This window comes from Paramisgurnus dabryanus, chromosome 12, assembly GCF_030506205.2.
Source record: "Paramisgurnus dabryanus chromosome 12, PD_genome_1.1, whole genome shotgun sequence".
Classification (NCBI taxonomy): domain Eukaryota; kingdom Metazoa; phylum Chordata; class Actinopteri; order Cypriniformes; family Cobitidae; genus Paramisgurnus; species Paramisgurnus dabryanus.
In genome coordinates, this window is record NC_133348.1 from 30,625,162 (window position 1) to 30,647,621 (window position 22,460).

The 22,460-nt window shown below is 37.2% G+C and overlaps 1 protein-coding gene across 3 annotated transcripts in view; it reads left to right on the forward strand.

Annotated features, from left to right (window-relative positions):
• Window positions 1–2,419: 2,419 nt before the first annotated feature.
• Window positions 2,420–22,460, forward strand: part of senp6a (SUMO specific peptidase 6a) — a 29,263-nt gene continuing 9,222 nt past the window's right edge. The window contains exons 1-15 of one of the 3 annotated variants that reach the window (XM_065268728.2): window positions 2,420–2,808; window positions 8,028–8,121; window positions 15,279–15,342; window positions 15,972–16,069; window positions 16,267–16,416; window positions 16,632–16,652; window positions 17,117–17,172; window positions 17,428–17,516; window positions 17,614–18,016; window positions 18,360–18,598; window positions 19,332–19,469; window positions 21,120–21,153; window positions 21,242–21,430; window positions 21,525–21,712; window positions 22,003–22,250. In XM_065268728.2, coding sequence (XP_065124800.1) covers window positions 2,778–2,808; window positions 8,028–8,121; window positions 15,279–15,342; window positions 15,972–16,069; window positions 16,267–16,416; window positions 16,632–16,652; window positions 17,117–17,172; window positions 17,428–17,516; window positions 17,614–18,016; window positions 18,360–18,598; window positions 19,332–19,469; window positions 21,120–21,153; window positions 21,242–21,430; window positions 21,525–21,712; window positions 22,003–22,250 — 2,042 coding nt within the window. In that variant the 5' untranslated portion in view covers window positions 2,420–2,777. The remainder of the gene's footprint in view (window positions 2,809–8,027; window positions 8,122–15,278; window positions 15,343–15,971; window positions 16,070–16,266; window positions 16,417–16,631; window positions 16,653–17,116; window positions 17,173–17,427; window positions 17,517–17,613; window positions 18,017–18,359; window positions 18,599–19,331; window positions 19,470–21,119; window positions 21,154–21,241; window positions 21,431–21,524; window positions 21,713–22,002; window positions 22,251–22,460) is intronic. The other 2 variants (XM_065268729.2, XM_065268730.2) reach the window with 2 other exon arrangements.

The window sequence follows — 22,460 nt, forward strand, 5'->3', positions numbered from 1 at the left end:
CTTAATTTTCCACATGTTTTATTATACATTTTTATTAACTTATTTAAAAACACATGCTATGAGGACAAACCCTTTATTTAATAAATCTTGAAATGCTATGGAATAATGGCAATACCATTAAATTTAGATTTTATTTTAGAATAAACCTTACAGTGTAGTTTTATCATCAGAAGGACATGTGGTGTTATTGAACATGAGGTTGTGAAGTAAAACATCACTGCTGCCCTCTGCTGAGAAACATCACACTTCACATCTTAATCAAAAAGACATTAAACTACAACACTGTAAAACTTTTTGATGCTTTCATTTTTTTGTTCAGTCAACTCAGGTTTACAAGTCATTTCAACTTAATATTAAGGGATGAGTTGCAACAAGATATAAAATGAAGTTGACAAATATTTGTATAAGTTAACTCATCTCTCTAAATAATCTCAGTTGTATTAACAAAAAATTTAAGGCAGCAAATATTTTTTACAGTGAAATCTCATCTTCCTTTCTTTTATTATGACTACAAAACAAAGTATTGTTGAATAATATTTTGTGTGTGTCAGGATTTGATAGGACAGAATTCAGGCACAGACAACAGATGAACACAAAAAAGGCTTTTATTAAACAGGAACTGGAAACAAAATGCATGCCAAACAACAAAAACTTTTTTACAAACACAAGACAGACTAGACCAAACTAACAATTAACATGACAAAAAACGTTAAAGGGTCTTAGAAAATCAGAACTTTTTTTCATATTTAAGTGCTAAAATGAGGTTCCCAGTGCTTCTATCAACCTAGAAAATGTGAAAAAGATCAACCCAGTAACTTAGTTTTGGTAAGCCATTTAATGCAAGCATGTGAAAAATTAGGTTGTTCAGATTTTGTCTGTTTTGTGATGTAGGTAGCAAGGCCAATTACAATAATACCGCCCCTTAATCTGCACTATCCAAGCATAGCACTGCCATTTAGTGCAGAGAGAGAGAGAGAGAGAGAGAGAGAGAGAGAGAGAGAGAGAGAGAGAGAGAGAGAGAGAGAGAGAGAGAGGAAAAATAATTAACAGTATAGCCGAGTTTTAATTACAACAAACCACCATCATTGCGATCAGTGTTTGCATTTCATCCGCTCATTTTCATTTTAAAAACACAGGAATAATGGGACCTTTGAAGAAGTAGTTCACACGAATTTTTTTTTTTACTCACCTTCAAGTTGTTCCAAACCTGTATACATATTTTAGTTCTGCTGAATGAAAATAAATGTTCACCCTCAGGCGCAGTAATATTGATGAAGTTTGAGCAAGAGGGAAAGTCAGGCGTGATATTGTTACTGTGCACCGAAGTTTAAGTGCTGCAAACTAAGTGCTCTTCCGTCATACAATATAGTTCTCATTTTCTATACGCTTAAAAAATTGCCACGTTTTATTTTTGTGCCATCATACTTGTGTAACTACCCTTGTAACCCTGTTTGGATCCCAAGGAATGAATGGGGCTAGGCTAAATGCTAACACATTCACAATGCGCTGTACTAAGATTAAATGCATACATTGAAAAAAGATAGGTATGGATTTATTTGTCAAATTTGAGGTAAGAACATAGTAAAATATAAAAAAAGGTGGTGTTTTCCTTTAAACCTTCATATATTTACATACATTTCAAAATTTATTTTAGGGGCAACAAATACATTTCTACTTTGTATAAAATCTATAAGGTATAAGTATAAAATGTATAAGTAATAAAATATACAATTATTTTATATATTTTTGCAGTTGAAAATATATTTAATTTTAATCTTTTTAAACCTGTTTACAGGTTGGAAATATACACAGTTTTTCTTCCAATGCGACATGAATATAAATGCTTTAAAAAATATAATTCAAAATATACATAGAATGGCCAAAATATATATTTGTGAAAAATACACTTTTGTAAACATATTTCAAAATATATTTCAGTACATATATTTTGGGCCATTATTTGTATATTTTGAAACATTTTGTGTTTTTAGCAGAAAAAAGAAACGTATACAGGTTTGAAATAACTTGAGGGTGAGTAAATGATGACAGAATTCTCTCTCTTTTTTTTTTTAAACAAATTTAACCTCTTCCAGAAGTTTTAACATTTCATGTCAATTTCTTGCAATATATTAATGTCGGTTGTGAGTAAAAAATATTTACTACTAACTGTTATTACTCTACTTTAATGTACACTACTGAAATGTTTATATTTTTATTTTTGCATATTACTGCAAATATAGTTATGAATACGCGTCCAAAAACGTGGTAATACCAGGGTACAATTTTATTAGCATATGTGCATGTGACCACAATTCAGTATTTAAAAATTATAATTGAATTACTAGTAAATAAATATTTTTAGTGTAAAAAATTATTTTACAGAAGTCTCGGCGGAAGTGACGCAGGATGTGCCTCAACAGCGCCTCGTGCTGCAGAATAACAACTGTAAAACCGCTTAGAGTTTCATAAAAATATCTTGCAATTTCGTGTTTATCTGAATGCATTTATTATGACACACTTCTCGATTAATCTCCTTTAATAATAAAATCACATATTCGAAACGGATATATTAAGTTTATCATTGCTTTCAGCGGGATTTCTCTTCAGTTGGACTGAAGATGAACACAAAGCGGCTCATTTGACACGATTAACATAGATATATAAAACTTGTCATCATAAGACAAATATGTGATATAATGAAGTGTATCGATGCACATGTGAAGTGACTGAAGTCGCGTGAGTTAAGTTTGGACTCGTCTCTGAGGTGATGGATAATAATGGAACATAACAAGAGTCTTTTTATTAAAGGTAAGTTAAGGCTATCATATTTGTGTGTATTTATTGCGTTTCATTGATCATGTGTATTTATGTATTCATCTATAGTGAATCCATCTCGATGGTTTTGTTTTAATATATATATATATATATATATATATATATATATATATTTTTATCGGTTTTTACCGTGTGTATTAACTCGTGTGCTAAACATGCAGCTCTCCATACACAAAATATGCACGTATGAGCAAAATAAACAAGACATGTCATTTAAAATCAAGTAAATGTGACTTCATAGTGAATATTGTACGGTTTTGCTCTTGTTTAAGCATTCGTTTTAGCATAAGTGCACGGGTGTTATAATAGACTCAGGCCTTGTAGCTAATACATGCTATTTATACACACACAATACAAACACACGTTATAGGATTATTTTAAAATGATGAACTCGTTATATAACAAACCAGCAGTATTTATATTTTTTCTGTCTTATAGTAATTGTGTCTTTATATATTTGCGTTTATGACAGCTGTATTTTATGCAATGAATGTTCTAGTGGTGTTTATCCAGGGTTTAGCTTTAGCGCGGGCCCTTCAAACACATACTCGCATACAACATTAAATATAGACAATAAAATAATGTTTTCATTGTAATGATTGATATAAGAGCTGTTTTACTACATAATGAATGCAGATGGGTTTTATCGTAAGAGGATGTTAAGTTATGAATGCAATGGTTGTGACTGAATGCCAATGTGATTTACTCATAACTCATACTCAAAACATATAATATTAATTTCATAGAAATTATTTAACACTAAATGTAAATATCATGCTAAATGCTAACTAAACTATAAAACTCATGTAGTAATGTGTATATGTTCTCTATATTGTATTTGGTTTACAAAAAAGCTGTGGTTGTAGTTTGTATTTTGTGTTACTATTTTCATATATAGAATGACTATTAAATTGCTGGTGGTCATCATCATGTAGTTTTAACCCAACTAAAACCATGTTCGCACTGTCAGTCCAAATCAGATTTTTCTACATATCCGATTGGAATGTTTTTATATTTAGAAAGTGTGGACAGCAAAAAACATGCTGTTTCACGCTGCATTCATATGTAGTTTGAAATCCTATTGAAATTGTTCTCACACCATGTAAAATTAAACACGTCAGAGTCAGATCTTATGGCAGGAGCAAGGTTGTTATGTTATTGTTGACATGTGGGTAAAGACGGCACGGCAGCAAGGAATAAACTGCATATCCCAGCTTTTTATGTTTCTGCCGCTGCTTTATTAGATGCAGTAGTCCAGAACCGCGGCTATGCATTCAAACGCCAACTTCAAACACTCCACACTATTACAGAAAAAAAAGCGCTACAGGACGTCATTGATGCCCAGGCGCTCTGAAATTTCTTGTGTGCCAGGGTGCGGCAACAATTTACTTATTGGTTCTAAACTCCTGTGTCGTGCGCATTACAAGTTCAGATGCGAAAAGGAGTTTGTGCTGCACGCATTACAGGTTCAGATGAGAGGTGGAGTTCGTGCTGCACGCATTAGGCCGGTGACACACTGGATGCGTGGCGTGAGCGTCTCCGCTGCGTGGCGTGTCCGTTTTTAATTCGGCTTCCATGTTAACAGGTTAGAGCTTGCAGACTGCCTGCATGAGACCCGCGTCTCCGCGCGGAAAACGCGTGCTTGCTAGAAATGGAACCGACGCCTATTTTTCACGCCACACGCAAGCGTCTTGGAAGCGTTTCCAGCCAAAATATATGTCACCTATAGCAACAGCAGCGCGTCAGCGCCGAGTCAGGCATGCTTCTGGTATGTACAGTCAGAAAACGCGACGCAGCCACCACACAACTGACACGCAACAGATACACCACGCATCCAGTGTGTCACCGGCCTTACACGTTCAGATGCGAGAAGGAGTTCGTGCTGCACGCATTACAAGTTCAGGTGTGGGAAGGAGTTCGTGCTGCATGCTGCATGTCTGTGTTGTGGGCATTACAAGATTTCTTGTGCAAAGTGAAGCCCACAAGGCACCCAGTGTGTGTTGGTGTCGCAAGCATAATAATAATTTTAAAAGTAAAATGGGCAAACATGCCAACTATCGTCATGAAGGCCTCACTATAGGCCATATGTCTGACTATTGGCAATGGACCATAGTATCGTCTATTGGAACAAACCTACCTACATGCATACACATTTGACCCACAGTAATAAATACAAACAGCGAAAGCTTTTAGCATGACGTCACCGCTATAAAGGCAGGGGTATACCTTTTTTCCGCGTACGCGTCCGGCTCGCGCGCGCAGCTTTTCGAGTATACACCCCACGGCTACACGCGGATGGCCGCGTTCGACACTATACGCAATACAAATGATTTCTTATTCAAATTATTACTCTACAAGGCTGTCAGGGCAGCAGTGATTTGGCGACATTTACAGTACATTAAAACATAAGGATAGGTGAAGAAAAGTAACTGATCCACCATTGCAAACACAGTTTAGAACAAACAACAAGACAACAAAGAACAGGAATCAAACAAACATGCTCTAGAGCTTTCTGTTCTTGGAAGAAGTAAAAGTTAAAGAAGAAAAACGATAGTGTGTGTGCAAATGCTGTCTATTTCCTTTATATAATTGTTTATAGTGGAGTGCCCTGTCTAAATAGTTTCACGCGCATGCGCTGTTGTACGCGGTCTGTACGCTCTTGATGACGAAAATGACGTCATGCGGACTGCGCACATACGCGGACGTCCCTAGTATACTTTCGGCTTAACAGATATAACGTTTACGCAGGTTACACGAGACAGCAAGGTGTCAGTATCAAAAGCTTGTACTTTAAAACCTGTCAGGATCCCAAAACGCAGTCATTGTGTAAACAAACAGCCAAACCGTATAATAACTTTCCTGTTTACAGTTGAAATCATTGTCCTGTGAACAGCCTAAAATTATTTCAGGTTGAAGTGTATTGAGAACATGACTGTTGGCTTAAGGACTCATTACAAATCTTGTGGAGTTTATGAAAATATACATTACATATACAGATCCACTTGTAATAATAGTCGACTTGGGTTTAAGTTAAGTAGTGTTGGGCGATATGCCCCATATTGAGATCGTCCTATCCTCAGCCTGTGAGATTTGCCGATACACATTAGACTTGGGGGGGTGGGGCAGTAGTTTACTCATTTTTTGTTTTGTAAATTTTTTACTCATTTATCACTTGATTGGTGGACAAAAACGAATCAAGGTCAACACTCATGACCGCAACCTTCTTAAAACTGATGCGATTAATCCATGTGCAAGGAAGAGTCAGAATCATGCACATTACAAGTTCAGATGCTAGAAGGAGTCCATGCCGTGCACATTCAGGTCCGAGCAAGAAACGCGGACATTAAGTCCAGGTGCATGCAAGAAGGAATCCGCGCGTGGTAAAAGCTCTCTCGTGCAAAGTGAAGCCCACAAACCCTCTCATGCAAGGAAAAGCACGCAATGCACATGTTAAAGGCGGAGTGAGTGATCTCTGAAAGCCAGTGTTGATATTTGAAATCACCTAAACAAGCACGCCCCTACCCCAATAAAATCTGGACCTTCTTTTGATAGACCTGCCCCACACATACGCAACCCAGGCAACGATGTTGGTTAGAAGACACGCCCCTTACTGCTGATTGGCTACAAGTGTGTTTTAGGGCTGTCACTTTTGTGAAAAAATCATTTTCGATTTTTAATATATAAGTGTTCATTGAATCGATTGTAAAATCGATTTTCCATGTCTAAAAAAGACGTTTCCATTTTCAACGCCAAATAACAGACAAATGTAAAGAGAGCACCTGAAAAGCACAAGTCAGCAATATTTCTTATTCGTTGTCATTAAGTTTCGTGCAGAATAAAAAACAGCAACAGTAGTGAAACATTCTCTAAAAAAATATGCAGAGTGGACAGCTGCCATAAATGAAAAAGATTACTGCAGGCTTCAACCGGCTGCTTTTATGATTTAGGCAATTCAAAACTTATTTTAAATAATGATTCGATGCATTTCAAACAACTGTTAAAAAATGAAACTTTAAATAGACTTACTTGAAGTTGAGAACATGCTGTGTATTTTTTTTATTAAACGTAACCGACACTTAGGCGGCACTAGGCAGGCATAATGAAATGCGCAAAAAGGCTAGGGCCATTACAAATTATTGGTCAGGAAAACAAGTCGATCAACATTTTAGGGGTCAAGAGCAGAGCGCTTTTCATTCACTATATGTCCATCTGTTGAGAAGACGCACTCCGACCGCACTGATGTCCCAGGGAAACTCGGGTACTTCGTTGCCAGCTGCGTATTTCGTGCTGCTAATCTTCCACCACAAAAGCGGGTTGCTGTCAGCTCGCAAGGGTGGCTCCTTGTCATAACTCATCATCTCCTGTAAGGTCACAATTTCGACGCTCTCTCGTGTTGCACAGGTTTATTGACATTGTCCTCCATTTTCTTTGCAAAACACTAGATGCAGCGATTGAAAGCGTGAAACTGTAGGTGCATAAAATTGCTGGGTATTTTCTGTCTAGCTTTCGCACACCTACTGCACTTTCGGAATTCTTTATTTTCTTTTTCTGCTTGTTTGTGAGTTTTGTTACATCTATATTTTTAACTGTTTAATTCTTTTAAAATTAATAGTGTACATATTTGGTTAAAATCGATTGCCTATTTTCGTTTTCGAAACTATTTTTGGTTGGTCCGATCGATTGTGCAATCGATTTTCGAACGAAAAATGACACCCCTAGTGTGTTTTGGTAGTCTGCCCGACTCCCTTCTCCGAAGCATTTTTCAAGAATTGTGCACTCCGCCTTTAATGTGAAACTATGATAATGATGATGATAATAACCATCGCCAACTATCATCATGAAAGCCTGCTATTGGCGATATGTCTGACGATCGTCGATTAACGATACTATCGTCTTTCTGCACAATCCAAATGTGAAGTCATAATTACATTTTTCATGACCTGTTATTGACCTTTGTGTGACCTAAAGATATAATCAGGACATTATCAATGCTTACTGTACATTTAAGATGCTTATGTAAATATCCTCTTTGGATTTGCTGCATGTATAAATGCACTTTGATTTTGCTTCTGGGTTTACTAGTTTTTAACTGTCCTATTCTTCAATAACAGCATTTTGCAAAGTCTGCATCACATTGTGACGGATTCAGTAGTATTGGCTGTGTTTTTATGTGATTGTCCTTTGTTTGCTAGCTCTGGATAGATGTGAGGACGAGAGAGATGGTGGATATAAGCTGGCATGGAGATGTTCTCTCTCAGATGATAGTGAAGACGACGGCAGACATGAGTAAGATCACTCGGCACAGAGCAACCTAAACTGTAGCCCATTCAGTCACTTCTGAATGAATGCTTTCTGTGTGCTTTGAGATAAGATGCTATCTGGATTAACCCTTTTGCTGTAGACAGATTATCATCAGGAAGAGAAATAGTGATGTTTCACAAGCTTAAATTCACTGCAAATTCTGCTAAAACAAAAGATGCTTGATCAGCTAATAATCACATCTGAAACTTGCAGGTAGAGCCCGACCGATATGAATTTTTTGGGGCTGATGCCGATACAGATATTAGGGAGTAAAAAAAGACGGATAACGATATATCGGCCGATATTCTTTATGTGCATATTATAGTAGAGTTAGAGCTGCAACTATCGACTATTTTTTCAACCGATTAATCTATCGATTATTTTTTCGATTAATCGAATAGTCTAATGATTTTTTATACATATAATTCCCCAACAAATAATAAATGTAACATCTGCCATTAACGCCAACATTTTATTTAAGCATTTTCTTAATTAAACAAACACACAAACCAAAATTTTCAACATGAAAAATAAAGTGGCAGTGCCACTTTAAAAGAGGCATTATTCACCTTAAACAATAAAATAGGCATATATTAATATTTTAAACATTAGTTTATGATTAGTACATGCATTAACTCAGCATTAGTTCAGACTGAAGTAAAAATAAGTTCATTGTGATTCATGAACCCTTATATAAGATGTAATGGTTATATTATTACTGTTAATATTATTACTATTAGTAGTACTGCATTCTCATTTAACTTTAACATTTAACTTTTCTTAAGTTCCGGGTAAAAAACAAGTTCAGTTAGTATGATCTTCTAATATTTTATAAACAGCGTTTACGCCGCTGTTACTTTAAATAAACGCATGTCAGGAATACCTTACAAGACGAGCTTCTGTAATATCTGCGCACATATTCGCAAAAAAGACGTTCATTGGGAACTCCGCACTGGCAGCTGGCTTTCAGTGCACGCGGGCACATGCCTATCAGTTCTCAATGTGACAGTAACTTATTATTTCATAACTTCTTAATATAAAAACATGTCCTGCTCTTTATTTACTGTTTCAACATACTGCCCAGAAGCGATGCAATGTCACGTCTGTCAGGCGTCTCGCAGCTCGTATTAAACGAAGATGTAAACGCAGCTGTATTAAGCACAGTATGTATTGATTCTATTTTTTATAGAGTAAGTATAAAAACTTACTGTAATAGTTCAAATTCTTACGCTGACGTCTCGTCATTTTGAGGTCGGAGAGCTCCAGGTTTTCTTCTTTTAAGATGATCATACACAGGTGTTGCGCTGCTGTGGTATGCCATTTCAGTTTTACACAGTATGTGTTTTATTTGGTCTCTGCTTAAAGTATTCCCACACTTTTGATCGCGTTCTGTCTGTTTGGTATAACACTTGTATCACCCGGTCGGAGCTGAAGCCGCCTTCATTTCAAAATGTAAACAGTGCGACGCATCGACGCATTTCCGGCAAATCGACGTAATTACGTAATCGACGTAATCGACTACGTCGACGCGTCGTTCCAGCCCTAAGTAGAGTACACATATACTACAGTATATTATACTACTACAGTACTGTACATAGAATACACTATATACATTAACAGAATATACTATATATATATAAATAATTTTTTTGCAATGATCACTCACAAATGTGGTGATCAAACACTTAAAATAACGTGACAAAGATATGTAATATAGGCAGGTGTGTTTTACAAGTTAACAATAAACTTTATTATCCAAAATTATTCTGATATCAGTGCACAAAACAGTAAACTTGACTTATTATAAATAACTTTAAAACACAAACAAAACAAAATACATATAACTTAACTCATTGTCAGTTTTGACGAGAATAATGTTATATTGGGCTTATTTTATAAAATGGAAACTTATAAAGTCATTGTTTATTAGCTTTACAGTAAGTTATGTACTTCACAAATTAATTAGAAACTTACCGTTAAGACGACAATGCTTGACTTGCTGACAACATAATGATGTAGGCTTATGTTTAATGTACTGCACAAAGTTTTTATAACACGAACCCACAGTGTTCTGCCGGGACTTTAAACTTTTATAAAACTAAAGCGTCTGCTCTCCGCCTCTTTTATTTAGCGAGGACGTAAAGTTGCGCGAGCTTATTTAATCAATTGCTTTGAAATGAGCATGTTCAGTAACAGCACAAGCAGCTGTACTCCCACAGACTGCGCGTCAGTTTAAGCGCGTCCTTTCTCCGCCTCACGTCATTTCTTCCGCTTGCGTTTTAAACAACTCGCAAGTGGACAAAAGAGACGGATTAAAAACACCAAATGTAAACAGGAATGTGTCTCTCTCGCCCACTTATAATCCAATCGACCAAAGCGCGTCTTAATACCAGGTGTAAAATGTTGTGAAGAAACCGCGTGACTGCCTCCACCTGAACTGAGAGACTGACTGAAGTGAAGGGGGTGGGGGCCTGGCTGGTGTCACTACAGTGAGTGACCTGGGACGCCATTAGCAACCAGTAGGGCGCGCTCTGCTGGACAAACAAGTACCTACATCTTTCAAAAGCATTTAATGTTTTCTGTAAGGAACGTTCATATCGGCTGCATATCTGCGGCTTATACGCCGATACAGATATATCTGCGACATGCTAATATCGGCCGATAAAATCGGCAAAACGATAAATCGGTCGAGCTCTACTTGCAGGGTATTGATCTCTATTAAGCATGACTCAAATAATAGTTACACTATTTGCACGTAGACAGATAAAGTAACAGATAATTTACGTTCGGGCATGCGTCCTTCGTAGTGTGGACTAGCAAGTTCAGGCTGTGAAGAACGAACTCCCTTGGAGGCTTGGACAGGAGGACACAAATAAAACAGCAGAGTACATGAAGTCGTCATTCAGTCTCACCAATACGTGCAGCCCTGGCTTTTGTTATTTGAAAGTATTTTTACAATAAAACAAAATGTATTGCAAAAATGCTGATTGTTTTATTTTACAAAAAAGAATATGTAGTTTAGGCAAAACATGCATACGCTGATTAGCTTTAATGTATGTACATAATGAAATATGATATAAAACACAACCATTTATTTTAATACCACGAAACTTTTGTACAACATGAAATAAACACAAGAAAAAATCCAAAGTACAAAGGCAGTGATTTACTACAGTGTTAAGATTATATAGAAAATATAAGGGCTGTTCCGAATACCATTTTTTGAGCTTCGAAGCTCTAGTAGAAATAAAATCGAATATTCGAAGTTTCGGAAGGAGGGGCTGAACATTTTTCTTTTTAATAAAGGCAGGAATCTCTGTGTGTGTGTGTGTGTGTGTGTGTGTGTGTGTGTGTCTGTCTGTCTGTCTGTTTACAGTTGTATTATGTGGCGGATGTGTTGCTGCGGACCCAAGGGAGTGTAGTGCCTTTTTTTCGGGCAATATGGACATGTGACACGTTTAGAATTAATAAACTTTTGATAACCTACAGAACAGCGCAAGCTGGAAGCAGCGTGCCTGTCATGCGTCCTGCGAGAACAGCATTAGTGAAACAAAACACAAGAGCAATACTTTTAATAAGGTAGCCTATCATTTTCTAACAAACAAACACTCCCGTATCAAAAATTAGCAGCACAGTAATTACTGACAACGTAAAGGGTAGGCTATTTAAATAAAACAACGAAAATAAATGAACAAAGTTCAACAAACTGTAATAAAGCGGTAGCATACTTTCAAAATCAAGTTTATTTATAACACTTACACCATCCAATATGTTTTTTTTTCATCAGTAGAACAATAAAGAAGATATTTTGCAGCAACCCCAGTGCTCCGTCATGCAAGTCAACCGATCCGCACACTTTATGAGCTAAAGCATATATATCCAATACAAAAGTAATCCCCCATAACTCCGTGTGACATATTGACGTCTTGTGAAGCAAATCAATCAGTTTTTGCAAGAAACTGAACGTTATTTACAACACTATTAGCCTGAATGCCAAAGCAGGAAGTGCGCTGTACTTTTGAGGCGATCTCTTCCATTGGTGGCGTTTGGTGGCTGTTGGCTATGGATGTTGGTCTCTCTGTGCCACCTATAGAGCGGGAGCGTAAAGCGCACTTCCTGCTTGGCAAAAGTTCTGCATTAATGCTGTAAAAATATTTATATATATATATATATTTGAATCTCAAAACTGAAAATCAAATGTCAACCCACAGAACGAATATTCGAATATTTCTAATTTTCTGGTCCAGCCCTAGAAAAAATATGAATATGTAATTGATCACCTGGAATTGATCAAATTCAATTCAATTTTGTTTATATAGTAAATTAATAAAAGCAGAAGAAAACACAGAAATGTATCCCAAATTGCCTGAGGATATTTTAATATAGGTGCCATCTTTATTAACTCACCACAGATGTGAAGTTTATTCATCTATATTCTCGACTAAACAGCTCTTAAAACTACATTTTATGCCACAGAAAGAGTAATATTTCGAATATTGTGCATGTTTAAGCTCCATTGCCATTGACATTAAATGCATTCTGAGAAACTTGGCTGTCATAAGTCGATGAAATATGCAGCATTTCTAGGAAGCATCCTCGCGTTTGAGAAACACCATTATGTGAACTTAGCTACAGACAAGAACGCATATTGAGAAACGGCCATGGTCAATGTGTCCATTTTGATGTCATCAAAAAAGTCATTGAGATTGGTATAATTAATTGCACTGGCTTATTATTGTCCACCCCTGTCACCAGTAGGTATTGGTTTTTAATTTAATCCCAATTCTTCATATTTTTTAATATGATGCCATAGAAATGAAAGATGTGTCTAGGCACTGAAACTACATCCAAACGTGTTAAATGCATGAATACAGTGCCTTCCATAAGTATTGGGGCAGTAAAGGAAAAGTGCTCTATGTGGGGTCAAGAAATGTTGTTGAAACATAATCAGATGGTAATAAAGTGTAACATTCTTTACTTTTGCATCATATTCATCTTGTCTCCACAGCAAACAGAGCAATTATGTATTTACTGTCCCAATACTTGATATTTATTACAAATTAATTATAAGAATTTATTGTTTATGGATAAACATCTCTTTCAAGCTTCTTATCCATACTTGTAGTTAGTGCATTTTGAACTTTTGTAAATAATAAAACTTACTGTATGCTTATTTTTATGAAATGTGGTGTCATTGTATGCTGGTATAAGAAAAGGTCTTTTTCTTTTGAAGCATCTCAGACTTGAACTCGAACAACATCTTGCTTTAACCTCCTAAGACCTGGTGTGTCCACATACGTGGACATAAAGTTTTTGTTGTTTGCACCATAATACTTAATTCTTTGTGACTGGAACCTGTTGTACACAAACATGGACAAATACACTGCTTCATGTTCAAAGAAAAATATTTGGTTGCTATATTTATTGGTTCTTCCTAACTCGAAATCTAAAATGCAAGCCAAACCAAAGCTTGGGTCTTAGGAGGTTAAGCAGTTTGATAAGCTGCTTCGCTAGCTTGGTCTACAGCATATTGTATGCATTTAGAGGAGCTGTGCTTGGTTTCATAGAGGCTTAATATGCTTCATACTATCATTGTGGAGCTTTATAGTTTCGTTCAAAGTTTGAACATGCTGTTGCAAATCTTATGTTTTCTTATATATGTATTTTTTGCAGCAGTATTTTAAATGTCATTAAATGCTAATGCAGTAGGAATGAACATTTTATATTGCTGTGCACTACTAAATGATTGGTGCCAACTAAAATAGCATTCACTCATTCTCTTGGTGATCTGCCTCAAATTTGAAGTTGCGTTTTGTGGCGTCTGTGAAAGTTCCTGAGTTGACTACAGTTCCAGGTAGACCCGGTACTCCGATAAGAATGTCTGGTACCGATGACTTTAATATTTCTTAGTACTGACTAAAGTGCGATTTATTCTTCTGCAGTAGCCTCTACGCTGTAGGTTTCATTTATACTTCTTCGTTGTTGTTCACGTCGATATGCAATTACTAGGGGTGTAACGATTAACCGTGCAAATGCGCGTTTTCTCAATGAATGAATTTGAATGAATTACGGTGAAATCCCAGCACATCCGAACGCCGGGGGCGCTCTCATGCAGAAACTCCCTTTGTGCCACAGAAGAAGTAGCATTAACAAGGCTATTCCAGGAAATGTCTACAGGAATATTTATACGCTGTTCTTCAAATGGTATTTTCATGATGATAAAGAATATTTTTAATGATTTTATTTAACGAGTGTTGCTTTTTTAAATGCACGTCGTAAACGACTCCGACTCATAATGATTTTAGATTGATAAGGACTTCCTACTGACCAAATGCCGTAGTACACGCACAAGCTGTGCATGAAACTAAAAATCGCAGCCTTGCGATTCAGAATCAATTTAAGACAGGCAATTTTAATGGAGATTTTCTTTCATATTTATTTCTGCAAACATTGAACGAAAGATTAACATTAACCGAATTACTTGTCTTCTTTACTAGATGTCACCCTCTTTTTGCCTAGCGCATGTTACCAAGGAGCAAGAGGCAAGCCTGTCATTCATTCATTCAGTGCTTAAAATGGCGGTTTCAGGTGCTTCGTCGATTTTATTAATTACCCACTTGTAACCTGCTGTTCACTGTTCTTTTTATTAATATAGTATTTGTATTAAATCTATATTCATTGAGTTGAATAGAGCATAGAAACCGGTCCGAGAACCAGAATCGAAAATTGAATCGAGAATCGAAATCGAATCGATTTAGTGGCTTGTGAATCGAAATCGAATTGATCTGGAAAATCTGAATCGATACCCAGCCCTAATCCCTAGCAATTACACATGTGGAATGCAAGTAGGCAATGTCCATGGGGATGTTACAGCATCACGGGAAAAGCTGATGAAAAGACAAATGCAATTCAGATTTTTTTTACTTGACGGAGGTTGAGGAAGAATATTCACAGCGATTGATAGCGATTGACATTATCAATAGCTTAGTATTTTTCAGTTTATTATTACAGTCATTATTGATATTTTTACAGTCTATCCATGTTCGCCAGGTAGATGTTAGGTTGGTGACTTTTAAAAGTCTGATTTGGACCAAACAATCAAACCATGTGTGAAAACACTGTCTTGCTCTCTTGTTCTCTAGCGCCGCCCTTGTGACCATGGAGCAAGCAGGTGGCCAGCAGGATCTTTCCCCTGAGGGAGTAAAGGTATGTTTCTGCATCTCCATTGCTTCTTGACGGGTTTTAATGGTAGTTTTTGTCTTTTGACAGATATTTTTACACAAATTGATGTCTTTTATATCGGCCAATAATAGGTATCGGTCGATAAAAGCTATTTTTCACATTATATGCGATAGCTTTAAAACAGCCGATAGTCAAGGCCGATATATTCTGTCAATCAAAAGAGAACTGGAAATGTAATGAATTTCAGCTCTGTTTATAGGAAATGTAAAGAAACAATTTTAATGTTCAACATTAATGCTAATTATATGAATGAATAACATACAGAAAAAATATTTTTGTAAGTTAATATAGCCACCAAAATATCAGTATTGGCAGATATCTGTCTGAATAACCGGTATCGGAGGGAAAATCTCTACTTTTTATTCTATCATAAAATGGCATGTAGTTTTGGTCAAACTGTAACAATCTGCAGTCCTGAACAATTTTTAAATGTTTTGAAGTGTCTTAACATCAATTTAAATGGATCAAATATGTAAAATATAAAACCTATCATTGTCGGAATTCCTGAAGAGATTTCATGCAATATCATATGAATATACTCAAGCAACATTTTGTGAGTCCCTAACTCAAACATTATGATTTCTCTTTGGCAGACCCCATCTGTTAAATGCTTCACTCCGAATCAGTCCATGATGACTCAAGAGCGACGTCCAAATCAAATAACGCCTCACAACAGAACTGGAAAACTTGGGTATGGGAGTTTTATTTTTTGTTTTGTTGTTGGGGGGATTTAATGGGATATGCAAATGAAGTTTTATGACATGTGGTCAATTCCTCATTCATTGGTTTGATAGCAAATATTAATAGGCTTTTTTCTTAGGATCACACATTATAAATACATTCAAACATTTTAAAATAACCCTGCGTTGTTTTTTTATGGTCTATCAGTGAAGCAGCTCACTCTGTTAGCCTTTCGTCGCGTCCCAGTCGAACCAGCTATCTGATTATGAGTCCAGTGCCGACACAAGGAGTCTTGGTTCAGGGGCGGATCTTCCAGCATGCCCAGCTCGCTACTCCAATCAGAAAGCTGGAGCAAAGGTATGTCACTAGATTGAGCCAACTGAATGTGCTGTAATTCAAAGAATTTGTTATGTTGTGCTCTGCTGTTACCCTGATTTGCTGATTATGAGCAATTTCACAACATGCAACCAAGGAATGATTTTAATCTCTCTTTCTTTCTTTCTTTCTCTCTTTCTCTCTTTCTTTCTTTCTTTCTTTCTTTCTTTCTTTCTTTCTTTCTCTTACTTTAAAAGCAATCGTGACCTGAAGGACAGGTTAGATCATTTCTTTACTAAACCTTCAGTAGTATCTGTAATCTCAAATACTTTGTGTGACTGGGTTCATACAAATCAATTTAAAGGATTTGTATGGGTTCAATACAAGTCAAGCTCTATTAACAGTAGAGCTGCAACTAACAATTATTTTACGTATTATTTACATATGCAGCTTTTAAATAGTAAAACATCTCTTTAAATGTCAAATCAAAATAAAATAAATGTATTTACCACATGCACACACACCAGATTTTATCAATTAGTTGTTGTATCCCTAATCAACAGCATTTGTGGTGTGATATTGATTAGTTATTTTGACACAGCGGAATATTGTGTGTAATTATGCAATGGAAGTTAATGGGGGTCAAGCCAAGTTAAAAATGGACATTGTTTCAGAAGTAAAGCCACAAGATATGAGGCAAAATCTTTTTACATTTTTTTTGTCTGATGTCTTTCTTTTGCAGATCTGATATGATTCAGGAGATGGACAGCATTGTTCTCACCTGTCCTGATGTTTCAGGTATGCAGAAGCAGCATTTTTCTCCGCTCTGTGGAGGGCCAGCAAAATTGTGCTGCTGTTTGTTTATTTTGGTCAGTGGGACACGGGGAAAGAGTACACATGAAACCTGCCAAATGCATTTGTGATGTATTGAAAATTCAGTAAGAAGGTTATCAATTGACTGCATATTGAGTTAAAAGTTATTACTGTTTGACGTGTGAGATCTTTAAACATGTTAAACATTTGCATGACTCTGGTTCTTCTCGTTGTTACCAGATTCAGAAGAGATAACTGTTAAGAGGCGTGTCCAGCAAAAACGACGGCCAGTGATTGACAGTCATGTTCCTGCGAGCAAACCGGTCGGGGTGAGACCATGTGTATTTACCACATTGACACACCACAGTTATCAAGACTAAAAAGACACATTTTTTAAAGATGTTTGTGCCTCCTCTCATCCATCAGACCCTTAAGCCAGATGATTACCTCACTGTGTGCGGTAAATGTGGCCAGTCCAGTGAGAACCATGTTAAATGTGATGGATGTGGATATCAGCTGCCTGCTGAGACTCCTCCCGTTCCTGACGCTACATCGACTCTCACCCCTCGTCCTTCTATTCGCTCACAGTCATCGCCTGCCCCGCCCAGCCTTCTCATCAGCAAGAACTTTTACAGCCCTGCCTCTGGATGCCGCTCTCAACAGCTAGAGATCGTAATGAACCCACCAATGCGAATCACTCGTGGAAATCTGCTCGTCTCGCACAATGGAAGACTCCTTTCTGGTTCTGGAAACTTGGCATCTAATGGACACAAGCAAGTTGGGGGCAAGATACTGCAAATTGCCAAGCCATGTGAAATAAACGACCCTAGTAAGTGCACTAGACTACTAAAGGCTACAAATGGTCAGTTTAATTATTTTGTCTTTTGTGCCTTATACTATATATATAAATAGTAGCATGCTAAGTAGTATTACTTCTGGCTAACAAACCCACTGCAAGTAGACTTTAGTTGCTCACTATTTAAAGAAAGAGTCGGTCCAAAATACTGAATTATGATTTGTCGGCTACAGCCAACAAGAAATAATCCCACGTCTCTTGCCGATGTTATTTACTACATTATTACCAGTAGTTTTTAGCATCAAGCATGCGGTCCTGAAGACATAAACATAAATAATTTTTAGGTTCTCGTTTAATGTGTTTTGATGATTTGCAGTTGTGCTGTCGAGCGATGAGGAAGAGGAAAGCGATAGCAGTAGCACCACGGGGACCGTGAACCGGCTGGACAGCGTTTCACCGCGACCTGCCGACTCTGCTCACTCATCTCCAGCGCCCTCTGGAGGTCGGGTGGAGGCTGCGGTTAAAGGAGCCGAACAAGAGGACAATAGCTGTGACTTTTTCACAGAGATAAATCACAGAACCATTACACCCAGGAGGAATCGCATGAGGGATCTAGTAAGCATATGATCACTTTTGTTTCAATTCATATTCTCATATTGGTAAAGACTATAAAAACTTGCTCACGCAGTGTAAAACCAAATCCTATTCATTTACCAATCAGACCCAATAGTTTCTCTCCTCTCTCTTCCAAATTTGCGGCGTACCGCTGTCATTTGCATAATGTGTAACAAGGGTGCAGACCTAAACACATAGTTGGTTTTGGCTAGAAGGGATACAGCTTTGGCCAAATCTCGTGAGATATTGGGTTTAGGGTTAGGTTTTAGGGATATGATTTAGGATTGCTAGATCGGACAGAGCTACGGCCTAAATCCATGAAATATTGGGTTTAAAGTTTTCACAAGATTTTGGGCATAGGTGTAACCCTTTTAGCCGCAACCCACATGGTCGGTTTACTTGGATAATTTAAAGCGACAATTTTCTTACAAAAGAACAAAAAGATCGCCATTGCAGAAAACCTTGGTGGCTACGCTGAATTACTAGACAGATGTATATTTGCTACATAAGAAACATCTTGATTTTTGCTTGTTGTAGCTGTTTTTAATGCTTGTTTTGTCCTATTTTGAATATTTTAAGTCATCTGGAAACTAAGAAACTGTGTTGGCCCCGGCCCACTGGTTAAGAAACATCGGTTTAATTCAATATATGGATAAATAAGTTTTAAAGGTATGCTATAGTTATGTATTATGTTTCAATAGTGTGGTGTGCTCATGGTTTTTCCTCATGGTAGTTTGGGTTGGTGTATGAAGATCCATCTCCGTCTAAGAAGCGGAAAGTGGGCCAGGCGGTGAAGTTTGACAGTATTATTCTGGACTGCAGAAGTGTGAGAATTGGAACGTTGCGCAGGATGGTCACCAAACCAGTTATTGTAAGATTACCGCAACCAAACACTTTGTATTTGTTTTAACAGTATGTATGTATGTATGTAATTATTCTTTACTTTAAAGTAGGGCTGCACGATAAATCGCATGTAATTGTCACACCCATCTCGTCAGTAATGCCGGTTCCTTGATTAGTATTAAATCACCATCAGCTGCTTTCAGATGGAGCGGCATTAACTGCACAGAGCCGTAGTTCACTGACAATTGGGGCAATTTCGCATTAATTATCGTGAACGTATCGCCTGCGATATGTATGCAATATGGCCCAGCTTGTCAGTGAACTACGGCTCTGTGCAGTTAATGCCGCTCCATCTGAAAGCAGCTGATGGCGATTTAATACTAATCAAGGAACCGGCATTACTGACAAGATGCGCGTGATATCGCATGTGATTTATCGTGCAGCCCTACTATACTATAAACTATTGTACTATAGTTTATACTATAAACTATAACTAGTTTTAAAATCTTTCGAAATGAAAGAGAATAACAAAGTTTACACCACAATTGTAATGATGAAGATGATCAATATCGTTAAAACCGGTTTCTGAACGATTCCCCCCTCCCCACTGATTCACGATTAACCATTGACAGCCAATTAAATCTATTCCAAGTGCCCACATATTTGAAATGGCTGATGACATTTTGGAGAAGCTTATGGTTTAGGTACATAACCTAAAATTACCTTAGGCGTCCAGCGCTGTTAACTACACAATGTATTTATTCTACTATGCTGACTATGCCAATACCGTATTGTCCCAAATATAAGTCCTGAATATTTTTTTCAGGGAAATGCTTCTTAATAAAGGATGTTGTCTTATATTCTAGAGTAGACCATTACATGTGGTAGGTGGCGCCAAATACATATAAACTGGTTAACCTATACTGAAGCAACCTGATAAATTACAGTCATTCTGTTGAAATATTAGTCAAATATAAATAGGCTACGTGGCTTTTTTCACAATGAGTTGGACAGCCTAGGATAATTATTAAATTCAGATGGACTGCAGGTTATATGTGGTACTCTATGCCATATGAAAAGTATTAAAGTATCAGTCCCTCCAGAAAAACGTAATTATGCATCGCATGATTTAACGCATAATCAGCCTGCATAAGTCTGCATATTTATGCGGGGGAAGCATTTTTTCAAATACGCTGCACTTTTGCAGCATAAATTGCAGATTTCCATGCGCAAAATATACAGAGCTTGCATGATTTCATAATCCCCGCATTTTCGTAGTGGAAAATGTTGCATTTACCTCACACAAGCGCAGTCATGTCCCCTGTTGCCATGGGAATGTTATGAAGTGATGTGATTGTGTGACATGAACATCATTGAAAAGCTACAAAAGCTGAAAGTTTTTGCAAGTTCCCGCAATTTTTGCAAGTTCTATGCAGGAGTTTTTTTGTCTTTATAAGCATTTTCTTTATAAAAGACAAAGTTGGTCTTCAAAAAGCATTTTTCCAAAATGTCCCCTTTGAAAAGGGGGTCACTACTGTAGTTAACATTATGGTTAAAGTGTGAACAAACCCCTGGATGACACTTATTTATAGACTTGTTTATAGTATCATATCGTATATCCTTTGTAAAAAAATCTACCTATCTACTATTATCTGATTGTTGTATTTTTGCATTGTAGTTTTCAATGGAGCACATAGAGCTTGATACGGAAGGTAAGCTGCTGAATGTTGATATTTGGTGTCAACATTAAGTTGTCAATTAAAAAGTTATGGTTTAAAGTGACTGGCACTGTGTTCACAGGCCGTGAGGTGGACGTGATCGAGCGCGTTCGTCTGAGGTCATCGGAGCTGACCATGTGTGAATGGTGTAACGTGAAGAAGCTACCGGTTCTCTTCATGCAGACCACAGAGGAGGAGTGTCAGCGATTACGAGATCAGCTGAAGATGAGCCAGGACAGAGGAGGGGAGTGGTACGACTGCAAAGGCAACAGTGAGTAGCACAACAACATGCCAACCATCTTTTCTTAAAGTTTTTTGGAAATCTTTAAAAGTTTTTTTCTTTCTGTCCTGTTGTGCTTCTACAGGTGATGAGAAGTATATTGTGTTGATATTTGAGAACGGGCTCATGATGAAAGATCAGGTGGTTCTGGAGGACATCCTGGGTGAGATTGGACGAAAAAACAAACTGGAACGTTTTCCATCCAAGATAACCTTTGATGAGGCCAATGTTCGACTTGTTGAGTACAATAACGCCTCCATAGAGAAAGAAAAGGTGATATGTTACTGTCACTTGCGAGAATTATTTTATTTGACAGACAGATGGATGTATTTTCTGGCACCAAAAAAGTCAACACTGTATGATGTACATTTTAATTAATTGAAGAGTGTCATCTCATACAATCTAATCACAATTCTGTATTTTAGATTTTATTGTTTCTTTGGTTTGACACACATGCACACATATAACACAACACTAATGGCTATGTGTAGTTGTATACACAAGCATTACAAACTCAACATACTCATTATTGTATTCAATGTGCCAACATTTGTCTGTCTTAGGCAAAAGAGGACAAAGTTAATACTGTAGCATCAGCAAGATCATCATCTTCAACAGTATCGGCTTCCGTATCCCTCCCAGTAGTGACAGTTACCGTAGCAACAGCAACCACAGCCACAACAGCCCCGGTCCCGTCACCAGTGGCGAGCGTCCAAACACGTATGTCTACTCGACTCCAGGCTTTCTGTGAAGAGGACGATGATGATGACATGTCAGATCTTCAGCCTACGTTTACTGGTCCAGTTATCAAGTAAGACCTCAAGCAGCAATATACAGTTTTTCTTTCAACACGTGGGATTTAAATCTTAAATCATAGCAAGGATGTTCAATGTGTATATGTATGTATATTTAATTTAAATATTGTTAAAAAAGTGGTATTGTATTGAACTGAAACCATTCGAAATCCAATCGAAAATACATGTATCAGAATCTCGGTATCCAGGACTAGTACATTTGATTA